The following is a 24,721-nucleotide window of genomic DNA, read 5'->3' as shown; positions in this document are numbered from 1 at the left end:
ATGAAGAGACTGGTCTTGACCAATTGGATCTTTGTGTCACTGATGATGTTATTTATACCCTTTCCATCAGGCTTTTAAATGTATTTTCACCATTTAGATCAATTCAGTAAGTCCACACAGGAGTGAGGGATTGTGCAAGTTCAGAGCCTGAGTACTCTGCAGAACACAGTCATTCTCAATATGGGCAGAGGGGCCACAGAGGACCAAGTTACTTTGAGAGAGAGGGTTACACAAAATCTGCAAAGCACACTAATGATGTTCAATTGTGACCACTTTGCTTTGAGTTCTATTGCTGCTTTTGTCCTTGCAGGGCATTAGGGGTGGGCCCCTATTCCCCTCCCAGAATTATAAGGGGCATAGGTAGGGTAGACAGCAGGATACTTTTCCCCATTACAGAGGTGTCTGAAACCTCTGTAAAACCTCAGTACAGCAGCCAGTGTAATCAAAAATCCTACCCAACCCAGACATCCTTTGGTCTCCAATCAGGTGCAAGATTTAAAAGTCCGAAAGCAAGTGTCATCAGGCTCAAAGACAGTTCCTATCCTGCTGATATCAGATCCTGTAATCCAGCAAGATGGACTCTTGACCTCACAACCTACGTCATTATGATCTTGCACTTTATTGTTTAACTGCACTGTACATCCTCTGTAGCTTTGTTCTGCATTGTTATTGCTTTACCTTGGATTGCATAATGATTTGATCTTTAGGAAGAGAATACAAGTCAGGCTTTTCACTGTACTTGGTACATGTGAAGATATTAAACTAATGTCAAGACCAGTTGACAGAGCCTTAACGTGAGAAGTAAGGGATTTAAAAAATAACAATTTTCCCCACTTAAAGGTTGGCTCTGATCTGGAAAAGATAGTTAAATCACAATGTTTAAGAAGCATCTGGATGAGCATTTGAATCATCAAGGCACGTTGACAATGGACATACTGCGGTAAATGGGATTCATATAGATAAGCACATGATGATTGGCGTAGACATTATGGATTGTTGGACTGTATGAGAGGGGTGCAGGAGACATTAAAGAGAAAGAAGGATGAAGGAGATTATGACAATGGTAACCATTAAAACCAACACCAGTTTATGTAGAATGTTAGATGCAAGGAACTTACATTGCTGGGAAATACACGGGACACTAAAAGGGTTTATTTTGGCTCTAGACATGGTATATGGGGAAAATGTTGAGGAAGAGTCAATGTGTCTGTACTACACCAGAGAATTAGATTGAAAAGCACAATTGGGATGCTTTTAGGCAGACCGTTACAAATGGACAACAAGATAGTTTGCGAGTCTGCCGGGGTGAAGGCAGAAAAAAACTGGGAGAGTGGAGGAGTTCACCTTTAACCTCGCATAGCCGTGAGCTGGTTGACCATGGAGTGGGAGGTACATAAGGAGGCTACACAGAGTTTCTGCTTCTATCCCGTCATTTCCTGATCCAGTTAGAAATCTCCCTCTGCTGCAGAAGCAGGCTGAAGCCATTCAGGAACCTCCAGGCAGCAACTTAATTTATTCACAGTGGAGAGAGACACCACCCATGACTATATTCCTGCTCCCCTTAAGCAGCAAGATGCCATTTGTGAGCAGGTGTTTCTCCAGCAGCAAAGGGATGCTGGACATGAGCAAATGGCTTCTCCACATGGGAAGAATGATGCAGCGCATCAGCAGATAATATCCTTGATCAGAAGAACACCATGAACAAGCAAATGATGGCAGCAGCCCGAGAGTATGTGGGTGCTCACACCTCCTCCATTACAGCAGCTCATCTATCCCATCCTTATGTGCAGAATTCTAGCAGACTCCAAACAGAGGAGTGAAAGAAGATCTCATAGCCTGAAATCTGTCAGATAGTTCAGCTTCACTCGGGAGGCAGAATCTGAGTGTCAGTGGATAATTGTACTCTCGTCCATTCACTTCCCTGAGAGGTCAGCTGATGCACAGGCTCACTACCGTCAATTGGATTACTCTGGTGCTAAGTAATCCAATTATTTGGCCATTTCATGTCATTTCAAGATCCCTCTGTCTGCAGTATCTTGCTTTAGAAAGGCGCTCCAAAATACTTTCCCTTAGATGGAGAAAACAAATCCCCATTCTCATGAGTATAATGTCCCAAAAGAAGCAGGTGAGTTTTCGCTGTTGTTCCAGCCAATGTATTTTTTCCCAGACAAACATCATAAAAAAGAAATCTATGTGATGTGTGCTGTACTTTTCAATGGAAGGTTCTGCATGTCCTAATTGCTCTGATGTCAGAATGACTTCATTGGCTGTAATATCATATGAGGCAAAAGAGGGGAGGGGTTGGGTGTGTGGTGATAAAATGTACAATTTAAATAGCCATTCCTTCTCAGGGATATACATTTTTCATTTTTGAATATGAATGTCTTTATATGGTACTATGCATGCCTTGTACATTTGTAGCATAGTATTGTACTGCAGAAAGTAAGACAGCACACAACAGGACCTTCAAAATGGCAATGAGATAATGGTAAAACATTTGTTTTAGTGATGATAACTTAAGAGTGAATGCTGGTTAGAACTCTGGAACAATTGTCTGCTGCTTTTGAAATGGTTCTATGTGGATTTGTTAAGTCCATTGAAAAGCTCTTCAGCTATCAAATGAAGTGAAAATCAGAAGACATCTAACAGGTGATTTAATTGATTTGGTCCACATCATTTCTCAGCAGTAGGAGGAGTATATTAAAAATCAATATTTTAAAAATGAATAATTAGACATATATTAAATTGCACCATTCTAGCATTCTTTTATTGCACTTTGAACAAAGTTACTTGTTATTATGAGACACCAAGTGCCTTTTGTATAATAACCTCTTGTCTTTCTTTCCTATAAGAACACCAGTGAGCCATCTTCATGAATATACTATAGGGATGGAGGTCCACGGTCCAGGTACAGGTTGATGGGACTAAGCAGAGTAATAGTTTGGCATGGATTGGATGGGCCAAAACAGCTGTGTCTTGCTGTACTGCTCTATGATCACATTTCTCGAGTTATGATCTTTCAAAATTAATTTTGTTGTAATTCAAAATCCTAAATTTTCGTGGTAAGATTTAAATTTCATTTTCTGAAGTTTTACTCTCAATCATTGGTTTACAAGCTGGGTAACAAAACTGCTACACTGCAGCCACCTTTGGGCATTTCACCTAAACAAGAATATCAACTCTCCTGTTTTCCAACATATTCACACTTCTATAAGTAACCAACAATAGAGCATTTATTTACAGACATTCTGTAGAATTGTTACCAACACAGCAGCAGAATAAAAAATGAACATAAACAAGCTGTGATTTAATGTTTTCTTCTAATACTAAGCTGTGTGTTTCATTTACTTCTATTTACCCCAGCATCAAATCACGTACCTGCCATGCAATTTTGCCTCATTAGGAATACAAATCTGAGATTACTAAGACTAAAAATTTTCTATCAATGACTTCTAATGGCAAAGCTTTACACTGAAAAAATGACTACATGACAATAAAGACCATGAGTTCAGGGAAATTTTAAATTATGAATTTAAGCATTTGTAATAATAGAGTTCAATCTTTAATGATATCCCAACAGCTACTTAACAGAGTTGGAGAGAATGACTTTCATTCCCTTCCTCCTGGACTGGGCTTCAGCCCAACCTGGGCAGGTGATAGGCCACTATTCCAAACTGCTTCTCTGCCAACAACAGCAGAATAGGTACATGTAAGGACTGCCAGCTATATGAAGGTAACATCAATTACAGTCTGAGGTTCAAGAATGGTGAGCGGTACCTTCAGTACTAGAAAAGCTCGTCAATTTCCTGATCTTGCACTAGGTTTAACTGGGCACATTGCAAAGCAAAAATGATTATTAAAAAAAATTTCCCCTCCCCATTTATCATGAACAGCTGAAGATCCAATCACATTGGAGTGCTTTCTCATCATTTTTCCTGTAAGTATGGATAGCTATATATAACAAGTTCTTCCATGTGGAGGTGATTATAGGTAAGCTAAATCACCTGCATTCAACTTCCAAGATAGAGACCATGAGTCCAAAGATTGTTTCCACGTAGCATTGATCAGCTAACTTGCCAGAGGCTGACATCCAACCTGGGATCTTCATAGAACGGTTGCACCATTGACGAAGATAATTTGTCTCATACAGTCCATATTGGCTCTGGATAAGACTTCAGCTGGTCCCAGTTCCCCCACCCTCTCCCTGTTGCCCTACAAATTCCTTCCTTTCAGATACTTATCTAGCAATACAGTTGAATCTGCTTCATCATTATCCCTGGCAATTACTCCATATCCATATCTACTTTTTTCTCTTTTGGTTCTTTTGCCAATTATCCTCGCCCCTTAGGGTTCTTGACCAAGGGGAGCTCAGTTTATCAGTCATGATTTTAAACATTTCTATCTAACAATGCCTCACAATTATCTGTATCTTGGATAACAGATTCACCATTCTATCCACAGAGGTACTTCTTCACTAGAATCCTTTTGGTAATTTTCTTCTGTACCTAGAAACTTTACTTTTTCCTGAAGTGTGACACATAGAACTGAACATAATATTCCAGTTGTAGCAAACTAATGTCTTATAAAAGCTCTAAAGAATTTTGGTTAATATGACTCAATACCAAATGAGCCAGAGGAACTATGAAATAATGAGGATCAAATTGGATATGGGGAGGGAAATAAAACTAGAAACTGTAGTTATATAACTTCCATCTCAATTAGCTAACTGTTCCATTAATCCAGACAGCACAGGGACAATAATGGAGACACACATGCCTACTTGCCCCCTCTCACTTGAATTCATCTGTCACCTACCAGCTCTTGCTCCACCCCCTCCCCACACCCTTTTCTATTGGCTATCTCCCCCATTTCTTTCCAGTCCTGAAGAAGATCTCGGCGCACACACAAAAAAAGTCAACAGTCTATCTCCCTCCAAAGAAGCTGCCTAACCTGCTGAGTTACCAGCATTTTGTATGTTGCTACAGTCAATAATGTTAGTACAATATGCAAAATCAGTAATCAATGTCAACTTCTCAACTAATTGCTTGACAGATAAACAGATACATTTTATCTCAGTTTGCTCTGAGTCCTGGCACCTACTTTCCCTACATTAGGAGAGCAAAGACATTACATAAAATGAACTTTTCTGGCTATGAAGTTATACTTTGGGTGGCCTATATAAATTAAAGTTCTTTTTTATGTGTAATAAAGGAAATAAAGTGAGCACATAAAGGGCTATTTGCATTGGGTGGAGTATAGGGTATAAGCAGCTAATAGATGACTCCACAGTTTATTAGTCTGTGAATGAGGAGTAATGTCTTGAGCAAGATTGCATTGGTCTGGATGAAGGGTGTATACAATGGGCAATTTGCATGTTGGCATGTTTAGATCGTGACTTTACTACAAGTAACATAGGTCTGGAATGTTTTCCTCTTAACAGATGTTGAGTGTCTGAATAATTAATTGTCTCAAACCAAAATTCAACATGTGGAATTCTCCTTTAAACTGCTTGGTGTGGGCTTTCTTTCCCAGTATTCTATGATGAAATTAACTCCCTCAGTGAATTCTATAGTGCAATTAGTAAGACTTGCATTAAATAAAGCAAATGGTTTCCACTTCATCTCTTTTCTTAATAAATAAAAATGCATTTCTATGGCAACTCGTACAAGCTTGGGCTGTGGCAAAATGCTTCAGAGCCACCAAAACATCTCGGAAGAGTGCGCACTTTACAAAGCAATAAAGTCCCACCGATGCCAATGAGATAAATAAATAAGGCCATTTAATAAAGTGAAAGAGAAAGAGCTTGCTTTCTCAACTTAAGATCATTATAGAACCTTGAAATAAGGACCATATGCAACAGAATCTGGTTACATTTAAAAAGTTACTGTGCTTCAAAGAATCAAACAAGCAGGCAAATCCAACTGTTTATTCCTATCAGTAGATGTTGCCTGATCTGCTGAGTTCCTCTAGTGTTATGGGTATTAACCTTTTCAGTTTAACATCTCAGCTAAGCTGAAGCACTTCTGGCAGTGCAGCAGTCCCACAGTAGCCAGCTGAAGTATCAACTAAGATTGCAGTTTCAAAGAATTGAAGTAGGACTGGAACCTCTGACCTTCTGACTGCAACTTCCAACCTTTTGATTACCACACTAACACTAACAGGAGAGGCATTGACTGAAGCCAAGCAATGGGGTGAATGAAGTGGATTTAATCTCCCAGTGAGATTAGTCAAAATAATTAGATTCAAGAGAAGATATTCAAGAGTTTAGAGTTAATAATAGAGATAACGTTGTATCTTCGCTACCCATCATTCTTGAAGAGATTATTTAAAATAGGGGACAGATGAATTCATTTACGTAGTGGACAAAGGAACCTAATGAAGATGCAAGTAAAGTGTTTAGAGTAATATCATCACTCACTGTATCTGACCATGGGATTCAACAGTGCACCGATTATATATGTGATGATGAAGTAAAAGGACGATGGTCTGAGTTCTTCTTTTATTGAATGATACAATAAATAAGGTGCTTTTAAAGCACAGGAAAAATATTCTGAAGAGTTCACACCAGGATAAGAGACAACACACAAGCCAAAGAAGGAAGTGCTTAGTCAAGGAGATGACCTTTACAAAGCTGGAGAGTTTTGAGAAAGAACTTAGGAGTTTATAGTTTAGATACCAACGGCATGGCTACCAATGAAAACACAATAGGGGAGAATAAAAGCATCTCTGATTCTTGAGAGGAATCAGAGGTGACACACTGAATGGTAAAAAGGCTGTCAATGTGATTTGAATGGGTTCTTAGTATTTTGAAATGTTGATTGGCCAGGAGGTAATTAGGCTCATCGAGACAGGTGAATGAACAAGATTTGATATGGGTTAGGAATTCATAGAATTTGGATTTGGTTTACAGAGCATTGTATCATTTCAAGTTTATCAGCAGCAAGAGATGATATGCCTGCCATGAGAACATTAGAATATTTGCACTTGAAGGTAACTAAAGCAAGAGAGAAGGGTATAAACCAAGAGGATGACAGGTTCAATTCTCAGCTTGTGATAAATTGGCTGAGAAGCAGCAGACTGAATTTTATAAATGGCTCCAGTCTTCCAGTCTGAGGAAGAGAAAAAAATCAGCATGCTTCCTTTCTCTGATTAATATCCAGTATCCCCAGCTAGTAGGTGTGGACATGTAATGGGAAGGGTTGGGTTGGCTCTGATGTCTTCCATTAGAAAATAGCCTGTTGACCCTCACTGTCTGGGTTCCCATGTGAAGGAAGCATACTGATTGAGCTAATGGTGTTAGAATGAGCTAGTGCCTTGGAAGAGGAAGGAAGTCAACTGGCTTGGCAGACATATAGAAAGGTGGGACATGGGCTGATCTCCAAAACTGCCAGAACCCAGGTCCATGAAATGCCCCACTCCAAGTTGCTGAATGCAACATGTAACTGATGGAAAGGGGAGGGGTGTAGAATACTAATTTAATGAAAAACAGGAAAATGCCTGATTGTTAATGATCTCCTTTAAAAGTACTGCAACCAGTTAGTAGGTCCTCATTGAAGAAAAATGAACATTCTTGCATTGAAAGATGAACTTTATACACTGGCTGTTTTCTTTTTGGCATGCATCTGCGTCCACGTTTACTTATTATCACTCTTTTCATGCTAACCTCGCATCTAAACCTCTAGCTTCCATTAACACCAGGTTATCAGGACCTTCCAGGACCCCTTTAAGACTCAGGATTGATTTGCCTGATAATCAGTTGAAATCCATGAAACCTCTGATCTTGCACTCTAGCTGAAGCCCTGACTTTCCCATCAAGAGCTGTTGGAGGCTCTGGGTTGTGGAATCGATATCCTGCCCCTAAATAGCACCAAACAATCCAGTACTCATTCTTTGCTCTTTGACATTCACATAATGCCTGCCACTTTCCCATGCAGTACAACAAACATCATTGCTTGTGGAGTGCACAGTGACATTCTGAGGACTTGGAAGATAATATATAAACACAGGTGCTTTCTTTCTACCAAGAGCGCTAAAGCAAATTTTCAATGTAGCAGAGAAGAATTTGTGCTCAATAAACTGGGAATTGCCAGTCTGAAGAAACACGAAATTCATATCCAGTTGCAATCTAGTACTGGTTATGTGTACTCCAGATGTAAGTTTATTGCCCTGTTTTCTTCAACTCTGCCCTGCCAGCCCACACTAACCTCTTGTCCAGGATTGGCCAAAACCCAGTCAGATTGCTCATTTGTTTTCATTCTACCAGCTTTGACCTAAGGGCATCTTTGGTTGGAAAATAAATCATAATATGGTCTGAATTAAGTTGGCTGAAGCAAGATCCTGGACCCAGAAAAGGAACTTTGCAGCTGTTGTATGATAAAATGGTGGACTACATGTTCTTCTACTGGGAGGATTTATACACTGGAAATGCATATTAGAATTTAGGTTTTTTTTTGTTTTTGAATTCCCAATGTACATAAAGCCCTATACCAACACAGCAGAAACAAAAATTTACTCCATTTTCCTTTCATATCCAAGACCTGGGTTCAGTTCCAAGCCAAACACTAAAAGCAAACAAAAGAACATAACGACTGGAAGAAAGCATTGCTGGCTCATCCTAAAGTTAAAACTCTGTCTTCAAAAACACTTAATCATTCAATTCAAATCAGAGTATTGATAGAATTACTTAATGTTTTGTTTCATGGAAAGCAGGGAGAGAAGTTCACTTTTCATTAACGTAGGGAATGTTTGCGAGGGAAGGCATTGGTAGAAGAGTCATACGAGGATTCAGTCTCACTGACAGGAACAACTTCCAGTGGTAGATTTTTATTTTGTGTAAAGCTGACATCATGGATCAAGCACCAGTTAAAAGGAAAAATCTAAATTTAGTGGCTACTGATTTTATACCACTTCTACGCCAACAACTATTTTAAAAATCTCCTTCTGGGCTCTTATGCTGAATATCAAGTAGTTCCTTCTTGAATTTTGCAACTCATTATCTCCTAATGTTAAGCTAGTTAGCAATGAGGTGCTTGAAACTGTTTATAATAAAGGGGTAAAAGATGTAGAGTGAAATTGAGGAGGAAATTTTTGCCCTGGGTATGGCTGGGGTCTGAAACACTTGCCTGAGTACATGCTGGAGGTAGGCACTCTCAAAGCATTTATAAGCAATTAGGGTATTGATGACTGTGAACCAAGCATTATTAAGTTGAATTAGTAAAGATGGGTAATTGATGATCAGCATAGTGCTGTGGGTTGAATGGCCAGTTTCCTGCTCTCTGACTAATGACATTAGAAAAACTTTATATGCCATGAAAGAATCTGAAGTTGTAAAACAGAATCAAACCTCAAAGTGCTTCACAATTAAGAATGGGCTGTTACTGGGCCTGGAATTTCCCAAGCTGAGAGCACTCCAAACATTTACAACTCCATCATACTTCTAGTGTGTAGGAAGAGCCACAAAATGAAGACAGCTCCAAGAAAAATCTCAGCTTTCTTGGGCACAAAGAGCTAATAATTCTCTAGATTCCACGAAGGGTAAAGCAATGACTCGCTAGTCTGTTTTGGCAGATATTCTGAGGAAACTCTCTGCTGTACTTTCAGTTTATCAATAGATCTTTAACATCTGCCTAAGCAGAGAGGAAAGAAAAGTGAATATATTTTTGACATGGGGATGCGGTTGGGGGTGAAATTGGAAAGGGGGAGCTTGTCTAACAGTAAATTTATACAGAATGGACAAGGGCTTTCAGGTTAAAATCCATAAAGATAGGAAAAAATGGCATCCTAATGGCTAGGGACCAAAATTAACACCACCCCAGAATTGCTTTTCTGACTCTGATGAATGCCACTATAATGGTAAGTGATAGAGGTTGGAGAGGGAAGAAGGGTTTGCATTGAAGTCCTGGAGCAGCACATCAATATGACTTCAAAGTCAGGGGTTGGATATCCACCGGATGGGTATTGTCAGTAAGACAATGTTCAAGGCTCAAAACAAATTTATTATCAAATTATATGTATGTCACCATATACAACCTTGTGGGCATGCTCAGTAAATCTGTAGTATAGTAACTATAACAGGATCAATGAAAGATCGACCACAGTACAGAAGACAACTGGGCAAATATAAATATAAATAAATAGCAATAAATAATGAGAATATGAGATAATGAGAAAAAGAGTCCATAAAGGCAAGATCATTATTTGTGCTTGAGGGTGAAGTTATCCCTTTTTGTTCAAGAGCCTGGTGGTTGAGGGGCAGTATCTGTTCTTGAACTTGGTGGTGCAAGTCCCGAGCTTCTTATACCTTCTACATGATAGCAGCAGCAAGAAAAGAGCATGACCTGGGTGATGGGGATCTCTGATCATGGTGGCTGCTTTCCTACGACAGTGTTTCATATAGATGTGCTCAGTGGTTGCGAAGGATGCACTGGGTCGAATCGACTACCATTTGTAGGATTTTCGATTCAAAGGCATTGGTGTTGCCATACCAGGTTGTGATGTAGACAGTTAGGGTAGCCATAAGTAACTTTATGATGGAGAATACCTTATAGACTTACTCAACTTTATGACCAAATCATCCACCCTCTTTTGCTGTAGTTGTGATTTAGGAATTCTGGAAGACATTACCATTTATCGGTACATAATGAAACAAACAATTACATGACTCAGGTTTTATTGGAGTCATATGTGCTCATTTTTTTTTTAAATGTAAACATCACAAGATATATTTCTAGAATAACTAAAAAGCTCATCAGAACCAACCTTCCTGAGAAATAAGCAAAATAAAGCTTCAGAACTTTTGCCAGTGTGAAAAGTCCATATCAGCAATTTAAAAATATTCCAGCACATAGAATGGCCACTCATCCCATGAAACAGGGCACTAGTTGAAGCAAGCACCCTTTGTGTTGCACTCCCCACCTGCTCTAGTCTGCACTATATCCCTTTATTAGATATCCTATGTTGTTACTTTACGTAATCCTTGAAGATTCCCTGCTTTGTGTGGGCAAGAATATTGCAACATGTAAGATTCCTTGATGCCAAAATGGAGCCAGGCTTGTTGCCACTGTGAAGTCTAATTGCTTTTACAGGTGCATCCTGAGTTCAGTTGTCAATTTGAAATTTAGCAGTAAATCACAGCAGGTTATTAGCCTAGAGCAGACCCCCAAATCATCCAGTGATTTTGTACATATACCTGCAAGTGATACACTAGAAAAAATTGCCAAGAGCGATCATGGTCAAGAGACTACGATCGCTTATGTCATACGACATGGCACATAATGATGATGATGAGTCTTGTGAGTATCAAGAGCCTGGAAACTGGACCCACCCCTCACCCAGTAGAGATAGAATGCATGATTAGTCAACATTTCCATCACTATACATAAAGCCTCTAGCAAATGGAAGAGCATTTAGTTTAAATCTGTCTTCCTAGCCACATAACTTGCAGCAGAGACAATAGGGCCCATTTCATGCATCTGCTACAGAACGGCAACCCTGCGATTAGTTCTTCATCGGCAGAGAGCACCAGTCCAGGGTGAGATGGGACGGTGCCAGCAGTGCAAGGTATTTTATTGTAACTGCAATTTCAGGACTAGAACTTCTGCTCCCCTTGACTCTTCATTTCTTTTTGTTTATTTTTAACTCTCAGTGCTGCTAAGCCCTGTTTGGAACTGTTCCAGTCCCTGCAGTGAAGATTTATTCAAGATGCTATTTGGGTAAAGGTTTTCAAGACTTTAACCCAGTGACAGTAAATAAGAGGTATGTTAAAGTCAGGTAATTAAGTGTTTTAAAAAATTTACTTTTAATGACAACTTATTGTATTGAATGTGCACTGGGTAATTCTGGATACCACAAAACGATAAGACATAGGAGCAGAATTTGGTCCATCAAGCCCGCTCTGCTATTCAGTCATGCGTTATTAATCTTCCTTCTCAACTCCACTCTCCTGCCTTCTCCTTGTGACCTTTGATGTCCCTTCTAATCAAGAACATATCAACCTCCTCTTAAAATATACCTAAAGAGTTGTCCTCCGCAACCATCTGTGGCAATGAACTCCACAGATTTAACTTGCCAAGGCTAAATAACTTCCTCCTCATGTCTAAGTCCAGGACCTGGAGTGCTTAGATTAAGGCAATATCTGATCTGCATGCCAAACAGCCATTGGTCCCTGATTTCTATATTCAAAGAAACAAGAGGCAAATTTTAAATGATCGCCCTGAAGGCCTCTACAGCACGAGAAGCAAAGTGAAGGTAAATGTATTTCCACAATGCTTAGTTATAAAAGCGTTGCCCCTTGAATTGCAAAATACATTCATTTTTAACTCGCACTTATCCACTCTTAGGATAGAATGTTTTCATATGGTACATACTTCCAGCGGCAGCCGATTAAGATGCTCCTGAGAAAGTCTGTTCAGTGCCAAGTGTCAAAGGCCGAATGGCTTTCCTATCTTCCTGCATGTGCAGTAGAGATCTGTGGTTGGCTCTATTTTGCCACTAAAATCTCAGCACTAAGACTTAGGTTATTTATTCCAATAATGCCTTCATCCCAGCTCTTAGTTTTGTATATCACAACTTTAAAATGTTCCGTCCACCCATGTTGCTGTTTGCCATGGCTGTCAATATATGAGTGCACCTGGTCTCTGATTTGCTGCCTGTGTGGGTGGCCTGGCATTTGGTAAAGAGGGAGAGGGAGGAGGTGATATTGAGCTGAAAGAATTTTTGCACAAGGGGAGGCAGAAAATTCGACAGGTGACCTACATACTGCACAGGGACTGAGTGGAAAGTATATGTCTGAAGCTGTGGTTGTAATGGAAGAACCTACAACATTGGGAACAAACAGCTCGAAAGAATTCAGACCAAAGTGAAAGCTGGAACCATTCCCTTTGCTTTTTTCCCCTGCCTAGCTTAATGCATTTCTACTTCAGAGTGGGCTCTTTACAAGTCCCACACTAACATTTAAATAAATCTTAAAAGCTGTATTAGATTCTCTTCTGCTACAAAGGCACATGGCTTGGCAACTCATGGGCTTTATTGAAGTCAGCTGCATACTGCAAAGTCCCGTGGTGATGTGGAAATCCAGGAGTGGCCATGCATCCTCCTGCTTAAAGATGGGCTTGTGCAGTCCAGAAAATCTTCCTAGAAAGCGCCTGGCAGCCTGTTTTCAGACTGATGTGATGGTGCAGGCACACTCCTGGACACAGGGCCCCCATTTCCTGTGCATGGTGCCAATGCCCTTTTGTGTGACATTTCAAAGGAACCATTTCATTCTTCCGGAATATAATAAAAGCAAGAATATCTCCTTAAAGAAATCCAGTAATGGTGTTTGTGCCTTTTCGCCAGTCTTAATGCAGAATCCTGATATTAACAACAGGAAGGTTCAGCTGGTAACAGTCTTGACTTAGAGTCAATAGTTTCTGAATTGCAGCCACAATCAAGGGACAATCTGAGCCAGCATTGTAGTGCACCAGTGAAGGTGTTCAATGTTGTCAGAGCCGTGGGATGAGGAATTTCAAAAAAATCTCAGTGCCATTTAAAGAAGAGCAGAAAGTACTTCCATCATCCTGGTTAATGAATCTCTCCAAAGCAAAGCCCCTTCACGTGTCTGAACCTGATCTGGAAAGTATTTCTGCCATTGTATATCTCACCTACTTGCTCCACGGTAACCCACTCCCTTTCAAAATGTGACTCTTTAAAACTATTTTTGATGTTTGGGATGTGGGCATTGCTCACAAGGCTGACATTTATTGCCCACCCATTGCTGCTCAAGTAGCTAGATGTAGGTTTTTATTTATTGAACCACAGCAATCTCAGTGTTTTTGAAATATTCCCCACTGGCCTGAATTAGTTTGTTTATCTGTTCATGATTTATTTAGCCAAGACATTTTTGTGTTTGTTTTCATTTTCATGTCATCTCTAGGAGCACATCATTCATTTTAGATACCTTGAATTGTTGGTTTCAGCATTGCTCTGGGAATTATTTGTGGATTTACGTTTGAAAGAATCTGATGAAACACAATCAGAAGCTGTACAAGCCAACCGATCACAAGTATGTGGTTCTCGTCTTGCTTCCTATGGAAATAACTGCTCGCTTTTCTTCTCTGAAATGAGATAAATGACACTGGGGGAGAGGAGTGGAAATTCAGGGGAACTGATCTTCAAGGGGGAAAAGGAAACAGAAAAGATGGACTAGGAGAGGTTTGTGGAGTGCAGGAGGTGGGTCTCGGTAGTGTGTAATAAGGTCAGGAGTAAGACTGGAGAGGTGGAGAGAGTCAATCATAAACACAAGAGATTCTGCAGATCCTTCAAATCCACAGTAACACACACAAAATGCTGGAGGAACTCAGCAGGTCAGGAAGCATCAATGGAAATGAATAGATTCGGGTCGAGGCCCTTCCTCAGGGCCGTGAAGGAAAGTGGGGGGGGAGGGGGGAGGGGAAGATGCCAGAGTTAAAAAGCTGGGGTGGAGGGAAAGGAGTCTAGCTGGAAGGTGATAGCTGAAGCCAGGTGGATGGGAAAAGTCAAGAGCTGGAGAAGAAGGAATCTGATAGGAGAGGAGAGTCGACCGTAGGAGAAAGGTAAGGAAGTGGGGACCCAGGGGAAAGTAATAGGCAGGTGAGAAGAGGTAAAGGGTCAGAGTGGAGAACAAAGAAAAGAGCAGGAGGAATTTATTAGAAGGAGAAATCAATATTCATGCCATCAGGTTGAAGACTACCCAAACAGAATATAAGGAGGGAGTCAATGCCAAATTAGACCATTAGGCAAAAAGTGGTGTGGGAGTTTCAATCCAGCACTATTATTAAAACCTCATTGTCCTTGTGGTGCACAGATGATATCAGGGAAGGCTGCATCACTCCAGAGAGTACACTGTCAAACTTCTGGAGTGATCCCAAGCAAAATAGATGGGTATTCATCTCGTTTCACACCTGGTAAACTTATTTTTCAATTACATAACGTGAAAAACACAGCCCTGGGTGATCAAATTTCCAGGCCCACAAGCTTACACATCTGGATCTGTCCTTCCTAGTTTGGGAATTACTTTATACACAATATTAAACGTATTCTTGGAAAGATGTTTAGTAAGCAGTATTACTCATTCAGCCACTTGACCCTGAAGTGTCAGTCTAGCTGATGTAGTCATTTGGGCTTGGATGCAACTTGGAGTTGATAGTTACTAACTGATCAGGATTAACAGTAATAGAGTTGTTTCCAAGACTACCTTGACCAAAGTTCCTTTCAAAATGAACCATTCATTTACTTATACCACTCACCTTAACACCAACATTGGTATTGTGCAGATCTACACGTGCTCGTAAATCTTTGTTGGATTTCTTCTGTCCCATGAATTCTTTGACAAATTTATTGCTGTACTTGAGGTTGTCCCCACAGCCTCCCCACTGCCAAGCTTCCCGGTTTTCCAAGTCGGGAGCTTCGTCACAGGTGCACCGCTCCATGCGACCGGCACTGCAGGCCTTGGCCAGAGCATGAGTCAGCCCAGCCGAGGAGATGGCATACAAGAACGCAGTCTCTTTAAAACCTATAGGCAGAGAAAATTAAAGACATGTTTTCTCCAAGGAAGCACACAGTGGTGTAAAATGTGGAACATTAGGATAAAGAATAAAATCAAGAATTATTAGAGTTACGCAGCATGGAAATAAGTCTTCCAGCCCATCAAATCCACAACATATTTACACGAAGCCTCATTATAATCTCCCCACATTGGTAGAAACCCCCTCCCCACACACCACATCCGCACCCAGATTCTAGCACTACACTCACTGGGGACAATTTACAGCAGCTAATTAATTCACCAGCTAGCATATCTTTGGAAGGTGAAAGGAAACAGGAGCAAGGGGAGGAAACAGGAAGAATGTGCAAACCTCACCGAGACAGCACTGGAGATCAGGAATGAACTCAGGTCACTGGGCTGTGAGGCAGCAGCTCTGCTAACTGGGCCACTTTCTGGTTTTATAGTTTAAAAGCCTAATGAAATGCTGAGGGAGGTGAATAGTTACAGCAAAGAATTGTTTGATTTGAAATTGAGCCCATGGGCCTGTCATTCAAAAAAAATTATGTAATGGAGTACTGGAGCATAGGAGAAATTAGGCTGACACCTCTTAGTACTCGATTTTCTTTTCACATACTTAATTGATGCCCCAGCTGCCCTGTCAGTTGTATGTATAGGATCCCATGACAGCAATTTGATGAAAAGCTGGGAAGTTCGCCTGATGTCACTGAAATAAACTACCTGATAAATGTTTAAGAAATTCTGCCACGTACAAATTGTCTGCCATCTCTCCCACACTACAGCAGCAACTGCAATTTAGAAATACTTCATCGGCTGCTAATGAAGTACTTTTTATTATAGGATGAGATTTAATTAAAGTTTATTTGCTTTATTTTTAAAGGATGCAGTTCAGAGGAAGAAAAAATTTGAGACACAAACATTGAGAAATTTCTCAACAAAGAAGGCAAGAGCAAGTTCATTGTGGATAAGCATGGATTTCTGATGCAATTAGTGGAGTCACCAAATGATGTAGATTCCTCCACACACAAGGTCAGAACTTGTATAGGTAGTTGTGCTTCTAGGCAGAGCTCAGAGCTCAGAGCTCCTCTCTTTCCAGATAGTGAAGAGTAGTTGTGGCACATTCACTGCACTGAACAACTATCTTTGTTGTTCAGTCATTATGTCCGACTCTTTGTGACCTCATGACCAGAGGGTCCATAGGGTTTTCATAGCAAGATACAGAAGTGCCAAGCCTTTCTTCCACACAGATACTGCTGCTGCCCAGTTGGGACCCGGCTGGGCTTGAACCCAGGACCATCTGCCTTGCAGTCCAGTGCCAATCCCACTGCCCCATCAGCCAGCCCCTACAACTGACCTACACACATCCATTTCAGCAACAACATATCATTCCTACTCAAATTAAGCACTGCTTAAAAGGGAACGACTCACCCACATTTATTACTGACCAGCTTTGTGTGTGTCTCTTAGTATCAGCTCTTGGGAAAGGTGAGCGGACTGTGGAACAATGCTCCCAGGGGAGAGGTGGCAACAGATAGTGCTATTTATGGATATGCTTTAGAAAACCTTTTAGGATAAGGTTTGTGGGTAAAGTGGAAATTAAAATATGTAGCATGGTTGCAAGGTGCAGGTGACTTTGAAACTCAAATTCAGAAGGTCCATCATTGAGACTTTTCTTGTGCCAAATCCGGTTTGTAATTGACTGATCTTGGTTGCTATGATTATGCATAAACTTTTTGATTATTTTCTCTAACTACAAAGGTAGCAGGGGCGAATTAGATGAATCCTGATCTATATTCATCTAATGATTCTCTATTCCCACCATACTTACCTGAAGAAGTCTCTGCACAGTGAGTAGAGGGGGAGTAACCATTCCCTTTAGTAATCACTGTCTTGATCTCAGTGCCAAGTTCTGAACACTAACAGCAGGCAAAGCTTCACTGTCACTTGCAGAAGATACAGTGCAGCCTGCGAAACTCATACAAGACCTTGCAACATTCTATAGAAAGAAAGAATTTACACTCACAGCCTCATAGCCCTAACATGATTTTGAAACATAATCTATTGAGTTAAGCATCTTAGATGGAAAAGATGAAAATTCTGTACTCTGGTGTTCCTTGTTCTGTCACTTGAGTGCTTTATGTTTCATTTTTTAGCATATTGACCTTTACAATGAATATTTAAAAACATTGAGTCCACGTCTCATTTAGTTATAGAGCACGACAGTGCAGAGACAGGCTACCTAGTCCATGTGGACTATTATTTTCCCTAGTCCCATGGACCTGCACCTGCATCATAGCCCTCAATAGCCTTCCCATTCATGTACTGCAGTTCTCCAAATGGTTGAAATCAAATCTGCCTCCATCACCTCCAATAGCAGCTTGTTCCACACTCTTGTCAGCTTCTGAATAAATCTGAAACAGGTCCTTAATCTGCTATGACATTTTCCTCTCCCAGTTATGCCCCAAAATAAGATAAAGTTATAATAATACCAACAAAACTCAGCAATAGCCCAGCAAGACATCCTACAAATTTTGCCCTGGCCCTACAGTCATAATTGTTTGGAGTGGAAAATCTCTAACGTAGGACATTGAAGGGCTGGAAGTGAACTCAAAGGCTTCAAAGGTAGTGGCCAAACAAGCCAATAAGGAATGAGATATTGCTGGCCAGGATTTGAAGACAGAATGGAGAACAATCGTGGTCACTTAGACAACATGAAATCTAATTTATAGGCACGTGATAGCAAAACAGCTGAGCGAGGCAGATTAAAGATGACAAGGAAGGAATTTCTATATGATTCAATTAGTATTGCTGATCATTCTTTGTTTTTCAAGTTTTTCCGGTGTCTCCTGGCCCTCAGGACAAGTGGATTCTCAAGGCTGCCATTCCCAAATCAAGGCAAAAACATGCAAGGGAAATCTGTGCATATTTGAAGGGAATATTTTAATATGGATTAAACAATTGAAATATCTGCATAAGTGGGGAGAGCAAGCAGCTATCCTTCAACATTGAGAAGAGGCAGATGTTGCAATTTGATATAACACTTTTTCACCTCTCAGAATCGAGTTTGAATCCAGACCAAACTGATGAGTTGAAAGGCTTGTCTCTCTCTCTTTCTTCCTTTTTGCTACCTTATAGGTGATGTGGGTATTCCCCTTTCCAGTTACCAATGGGCATGAGTCCACAACATTCATCGATCAGTACAGAAATGTTACTAAGTTGGCAGCCTCACTGACTTGGGCCCCAAGAGATGGCTGGTGCAGGAAACTGAAAAGTCTCAAGAGTACAGCAAGCACTGCTCTCAACATTTGTGAAGAGGCACAGTGACGGGGGCATTGATGACCAGATTGGCTCTGTCTTTATATAGCCCAGTCCTAGAAAACTAGTGATCAGTGGAGAGCCGTGACCCTCATTTGTATATACCAATTACAGCAGGTTCCCAAAAATGCTTTAATGACATAACATAAAGCAAACAGAAAATTGGGAGCCAAATAAAGCAAATTAAAGGACATAGGTGGTAGCAGAAATGGCTGAGAGAAACAAAATCAATAAACTCTCCGGGGTATCCATTGAAGTCAGTTCAAATGACTGAATTTGAGAGTCTGATTAGGTTCACTGTTCCTATTCTATTTTCTAGACTCCAAGGACACCACTTGTTTTTTTTTCATGACAAAATCAACTGCCTTGTCAACAGCACTATCTTTGTAAAGAACCTCAAAAATTGTTTGGCTAAGAGTGTAGAGATATTTGAAGTTTGAAATAAAAAGTTGAATATATTAGAGGAAAATATTCAGACAGCATCACGTAAGAATGACCCAAAACATAAATGCTGTTTCCTTCTCCACAGATGTTGCCTGACCTGCAGCATCTTTCTATCCACTTGTTTTAGTATCAAGGAAGCTTTATTCTGTATCTAGTCCATGCAATAGCTGCCCAAGGCTTCAGTCTAACTATACTGGAGCAGGATACTGAACTGTTCCCTTATTACCAGAATTTCTCACCACTTCACTGCCAAACAAAAGATGAGATCCTAACTATTGAGGAAGACACACAAAATGTTGGAGGAACTCGGGAAGGTCAGGTAGCATCAATGGAGGGAAATGAACAGTTGACATTTCAACCTGAGGCCTTTCATTACGACTGAAAAGGAAGGGGGAAGAAACCAGAATAGTGGGGTGGGTGGGGGGAATAGGAGGGAGGTACAAGGTGGCAGGTGATAGGTGAGATCAGGTGAGGGAAGGATGTGTGGATGGAGGAGGAGAGAAGCTGGGAGGCGACAGAAGGAAGAGGCAAAGATCACACTTATTATCAGCTATTTTATTGTTTGAGTAATTAAAGTCATCCTTGTTTTGTTTTTTAACTGGACGCAATGATCTACTTAAAACACATGGGTTAGTGGTCGAGTTAGATATTATAAGCATGTTCAGTGCAGTAGACAACTTTGTGACAGTTGCCTTGTTTTATCCTCAGATATTGAAAAAGTCACAACTCTGGTGAGAGATTCTGTTTTCCCCGCATGTTTTATGAAAGAGAATGCAAAGAGTGTGCAATTTACTGTTTAATTAGGTGATATTGCATATGTGGAGTTTATCTGAAGTGTGCAGCTTGTAGAAGTCACAGCTAGGCTCATAAATCAGTGTGCTGCACACCAGATGTCCTGTAATAAACTCATAACCTTTGTGTTGGCAAGGCAAATGAAAATGGAAAAAATAATTACAGTCAAATGTACTTGTCCTCTTGGACTAAAAATGCTATTTTAACTTCTTATTTAAAAAAAAAATAAGTCAAATTGAATTGCCGTCTTATTAGAACAAACAGTTGAGTTCTACGCCTTAGCTTCTTGGTTCATTGTTCTTGCACGAATGTTGTTGCACTAATCCATCTAAACATCTCATGACTTTCTCTGAATGACATGCTATATGTCCTGATGAAGGATCTCAGCATGAAACATCAACTGTTTATTAATTTCCATAGATGCTGGCTGACCTGCTGAGTTCCTCCAGCACTTTGTGTTTCTACCTTGGATTTCCAGCACCTGCAGATTTTCTCATGTTTGTGGTCATCTATATGTTTCATTTTTTTCCTTCTGCATGTACTAGCCACAAGGGCTGAATGGCCTACTCCTTTTTTACAGTTTTATAGCTGTATCACATGTCCCTGGTGTTGCTTAAAGTCAGCTCAAGTATTAAGCAGGTCAGAATGACCGAGACACCACAATTGTAAACATGAGGAATTTCACTCTTGACTTTCACAATTCTTTTTATCCACTATTAGTCCCAAGATACAAGTGTCACTGGTGATTTGCCCTGAGAAAAATGTTATCCAGCCCCCAAAAGGACATTCTGAGCCAGTAGGGTTTCCATAACAGCTCACAGTTAATACAATCATTACTCAAACAAATATTAAGTTCTCATATACCCTTGGCCTCTGGATATCAAGTCCAGTATCAAAACATGAATTGACAGAGGGTGGTTCAACACCATTTATTTTTCTACACTTTTTATCAACTGTAATGATTTCCTTCAATCATTTTTTCTCCCTCTCTCTCCTTTGAGGTGTCACTTTTCGTTCTTGCTTTAGGTCTATCACAGAGAGAAAAGTAATACATTTTAACTCAGAGATCAGTGTCAAGATTTTCTTGCTGACATCATGATTTTTCATTTTAACTGGTATTTTATCCCTTTGGCAACCTCTTCCACTCTTTCTGTCTCATCCTTTATTAGTCTGGTCTTTTTTTTTGCCTAATCTTGTCTCGTTCTCCCCGCCTAAATGTTATTTTCTCTCCACACCTTTTTGCCTCATTTTCCTGCTCTCTTCCTGTTATTCCCCTTTTCCTCCTCCCCATGACACTTCTGTTGCTCTGGATGATGAGATTCCCCTTTTCCACACAGGACTTTGTCCCTTCTCTCAAAACTCTGAGGTGAGAGTCTGGCTAATAATTTGTCCTCCTTCTGTCAGTTATTAGCACAGCACATTAGATGTTTCCCTCCCCCTATACAGCACAACTTTAAATGACACTAAATCCTTTGCTAGTTCCAGAAATGTGACTCAGCAGCAACGCCAAGAAAAATATCCATTACTCCACCAGTGTGATATTTAATTTCCGACATCATCTACCCTGGAGTTTTTTCCTGAGCGAGACTGCCCAATGTTGACTTGCATTAGAATGCAGCTTCGGGGCTACAGGTTCATGTCTACTGTATAATGGATTGAGGTCATTGCACTTGGAACCACTTGCCCAGAGCTCTGAAAAGGCCATCAATCTCCTGAGAGATGCTGTTTCCAATATCAAGACACATAGTTCAGGTGTTGCCCTTGATGGAAACCTTGAAGCAAGTGACAGCTTGCAGTAGTCACATGGACTGAAGCGGCGGCCAAGGAGTAAGGAAAGTTGAATACCTGATGATAAAGCCAGTGGATCTTTGGGTACAATAGATTAATGAGTGGGGGCATGAGCACATTATGAAAAGTGAGGCAGTGAAATCAGTTAATACCGATTAAGTGGAAACTGGGGAGGTTCTTTTAGTATTCTGCAATATAGTACAAGCCTTTTCAGACATGCCATGTGGCAAGTTTATTCTTCTTGGGTGGAACAGTTCTTTACACCTATGATTCTTAAAGCTGAAGTTTTGCCTGCCTCACGTCTGGGTTTGTTGAAAACAAATTGACTAAAATGATCCGTCAGCAGTACCATTGCTGCTGTATCATGCAGCCACTGGAAAATTAAGAAGGGAACAACATTAATCGCATATTTCTCATCTAACAATTTCTTGGTTACCACATTCACCGAAACGGTGACCATCTGCTGAAAGCACTCTTCCACAATTCATTTTGTCCATTTTAGCCTGCTTATTCAGAGGTGAAATACTAATCCAAGACTAACTCCGGAACACCAGTGACATTTCCCCTTTTCCACACAGGACTTTGTCCCTTTTCTCCAAACTCTGAAGTGAGAGTCTGGCTAATAACTTGTCCTCCTCCATTCAGTTATTAGCACAGCACATTAAGCAGACAGTTCCCTCCCCCTATACAGTGCATATAGGGGGAGATGTACAAATAATGAAAGGTGTTCAATACATTCACTGCACAAATACCCTCCTTCCAAAAAAAGGAAAATTCACCTGAGAATTTTCACCTGCTTTGGCAGGCAAAGCTTGGATAGGGAAAAATAATTTCCTGACTATATACCTTTATACCTGTAAAAAGACAGAAAGTGTGTGAGGTGGTTGGGGCAGTTGTTGGATTAACAGAATGGGAGGGATGACTGGGAAGGAAATTGAAAGACTTATTTACTTTTATTCTTATTGAGAGATACAGTGTGGAACAGGCATTCTGGCCCAGCAAGTGGCACAGTCCAGCAATCCACCTATTTGACCCAAGCCTAATCACAGGACAATTTACTAATTAACCTCCTAACTGGTACATCTTTGGACTGTGGGAGGAAACCCAAGCATTGCATGGGAAGAGCATGCAAATTCCTTACAGGCGGTGTCAGAATTGAACTCTGAACTCTGATCTCTGATATGCCCCAGTCTGTAATAGTGTCACGCTAACCACTGCAGTACTGTGGCACCCATTACACTACCGTGGTGCAAAAGGAAAGAGTTCAGGGTAAAATTGAACAGAAGAACCAAATAAACAGCATAAAATGCTTAAAATTACATTGCCGTACAACTTAAGGTAACATTGGATCTACCATTCCATTTGAAATTTTGTTTCCAAAACACAAATCTATATTTTTCCCCTATTCTATTCCACTGCTGTCAATTTAATTCTGTGGTGTTCAACTAGAAAACCAAAGTCTATCGGAGAGCATGTTGTACCTCAATGAACAATGAGGTAACCTTTTTCACCATTGTTTTCCCAATTTCCCATCAGACACATTGGTCACCAAAGATGCATAATGTAAAAGCAGGAGTGACTGACCTCTTCTCAAAAGGCTCGTCCTGTATCGTCCTTCCAGAGTGCAATTCCACCTCTCAAATCTGAATTGGTACTGACATTCAAGGGCACTCATACTGATTGCTTCCATTAGGGTCTCGGCCACTCCTGGATCCCGCCGACACATTCGTCGCTGCTTTCGCTCCAGCTTCAGACGATCACAGACCTTGAAGTGGGCCTTCCCGTGTGTCTGCTCTGCTTCTTGTGTCAGAGGCAAGATGGTGAGTGGTTCATTACCGGTTAAACTGTGAAGGAGAGGAGGGAAAGGGAAATGTGAGGACTGAAACTTCAGGAAAGCAAGGACCTCCATGAAGAGCACTTACAAACAGTTATTTCCTTTTATATTGTACCAAACATTTTCAGACACTTAGAAGCATGTTACAAATGAACTGCTCACCAGTTTAAACTTATCAGCAAGAAATATTGTCAAAAGTCTCAAAGAGGAAATCACTTGCCAGAAACTTTTAACATGCAGCAATGTCTGTAGTCTACAGTGAGGAATACAAGGATGTTGACAGAAACATTATTTCATTGAGCCTTTAAATTAAGCCCTGCCAGCTCTTAGAGGCATGGTACTCCTTCAAAGTCAATAATTAGATTTTATCTTCTGTTTATCACTTAACAACTTCAGTTACACCAGTCACCCAGTCATTATCTCATTTCTGGAATCTTGTGTAAACTGGGCCTTGAATTTCATTAATTACAATATTGGTTACACTTCAAGAGTATTTTCTTATAATGCTCTTCACTTGGAATTTCAACTTTCTAATAGATTTAAGGCAATATCTTTTATAACATGTCCTAAAATGCAAACCAATGAAACAGGACAGGATTGACATGCTTATAAGTAAATATCAATAATACAAATCAGGAACAAGTAAATATCAATATATCAACACTAATCAGGAAGGTAGGCTCATGAATGTGGGGAAGAGAAATACTACAAATGGGTTATATTCCATTTTGGATATTAACTTTTGGAACCAATAAGGTATTGTTTAGTTAAATAGTAATAAAGGTCTTATCAACTCTTCCCAATGGTATGCTCATGTCCAATCTCAGGCACTCACAATTCACCAACATAATTTTCTTCACACCATTCTGCAACTTCTCACATAAAATGCGAGCAGGTATGCTAGTAGGCCAGTTGTCCTAATACTCATTCAACTGCCGTTTAAAGAAAAAGAGATACATCCAGTTATTGTGGGGTGAATTGGAATCTAAGAATCAAAAAGGAAAGCATCAGAACAATTAGATAGGCAA

General features: G+C 40.3%; 1 protein-coding gene across 1 annotated transcript in view; it reads right to left on the bottom strand.

The window, feature by feature from the left end:
- The window catches only part of wnt9a (wingless-type MMTV integration site family, member 9A), a 61,932-nt gene that overhangs the window by 18,734 nt on the left and 18,477 nt on the right, over nt 1-24,721 (bottom strand). The window contains exons 2-3 of the mRNA XM_059974259.1: nt 23,444-23,703; nt 15,264-15,529 (exon numbers count right to left, since the gene is read on the bottom strand). Coding sequence (XP_059830242.1) covers nt 15,264-15,529; nt 23,444-23,703 — 526 coding nt within the window. The remainder of the gene's footprint in view (nt 1-15,263; nt 15,530-23,443; nt 23,704-24,721) is intronic.

The sequence above is a fragment of the Hypanus sabinus genome, chromosome 1, assembly GCF_030144855.1.
Source record: "Hypanus sabinus isolate sHypSab1 chromosome 1, sHypSab1.hap1, whole genome shotgun sequence".
NCBI classification, from domain to species: Eukaryota; Metazoa; Chordata; class Chondrichthyes; order Myliobatiformes; family Dasyatidae; genus Hypanus; species Hypanus sabinus.
This window is presented reverse-complemented; position numbering and strand designations above follow the sequence as displayed.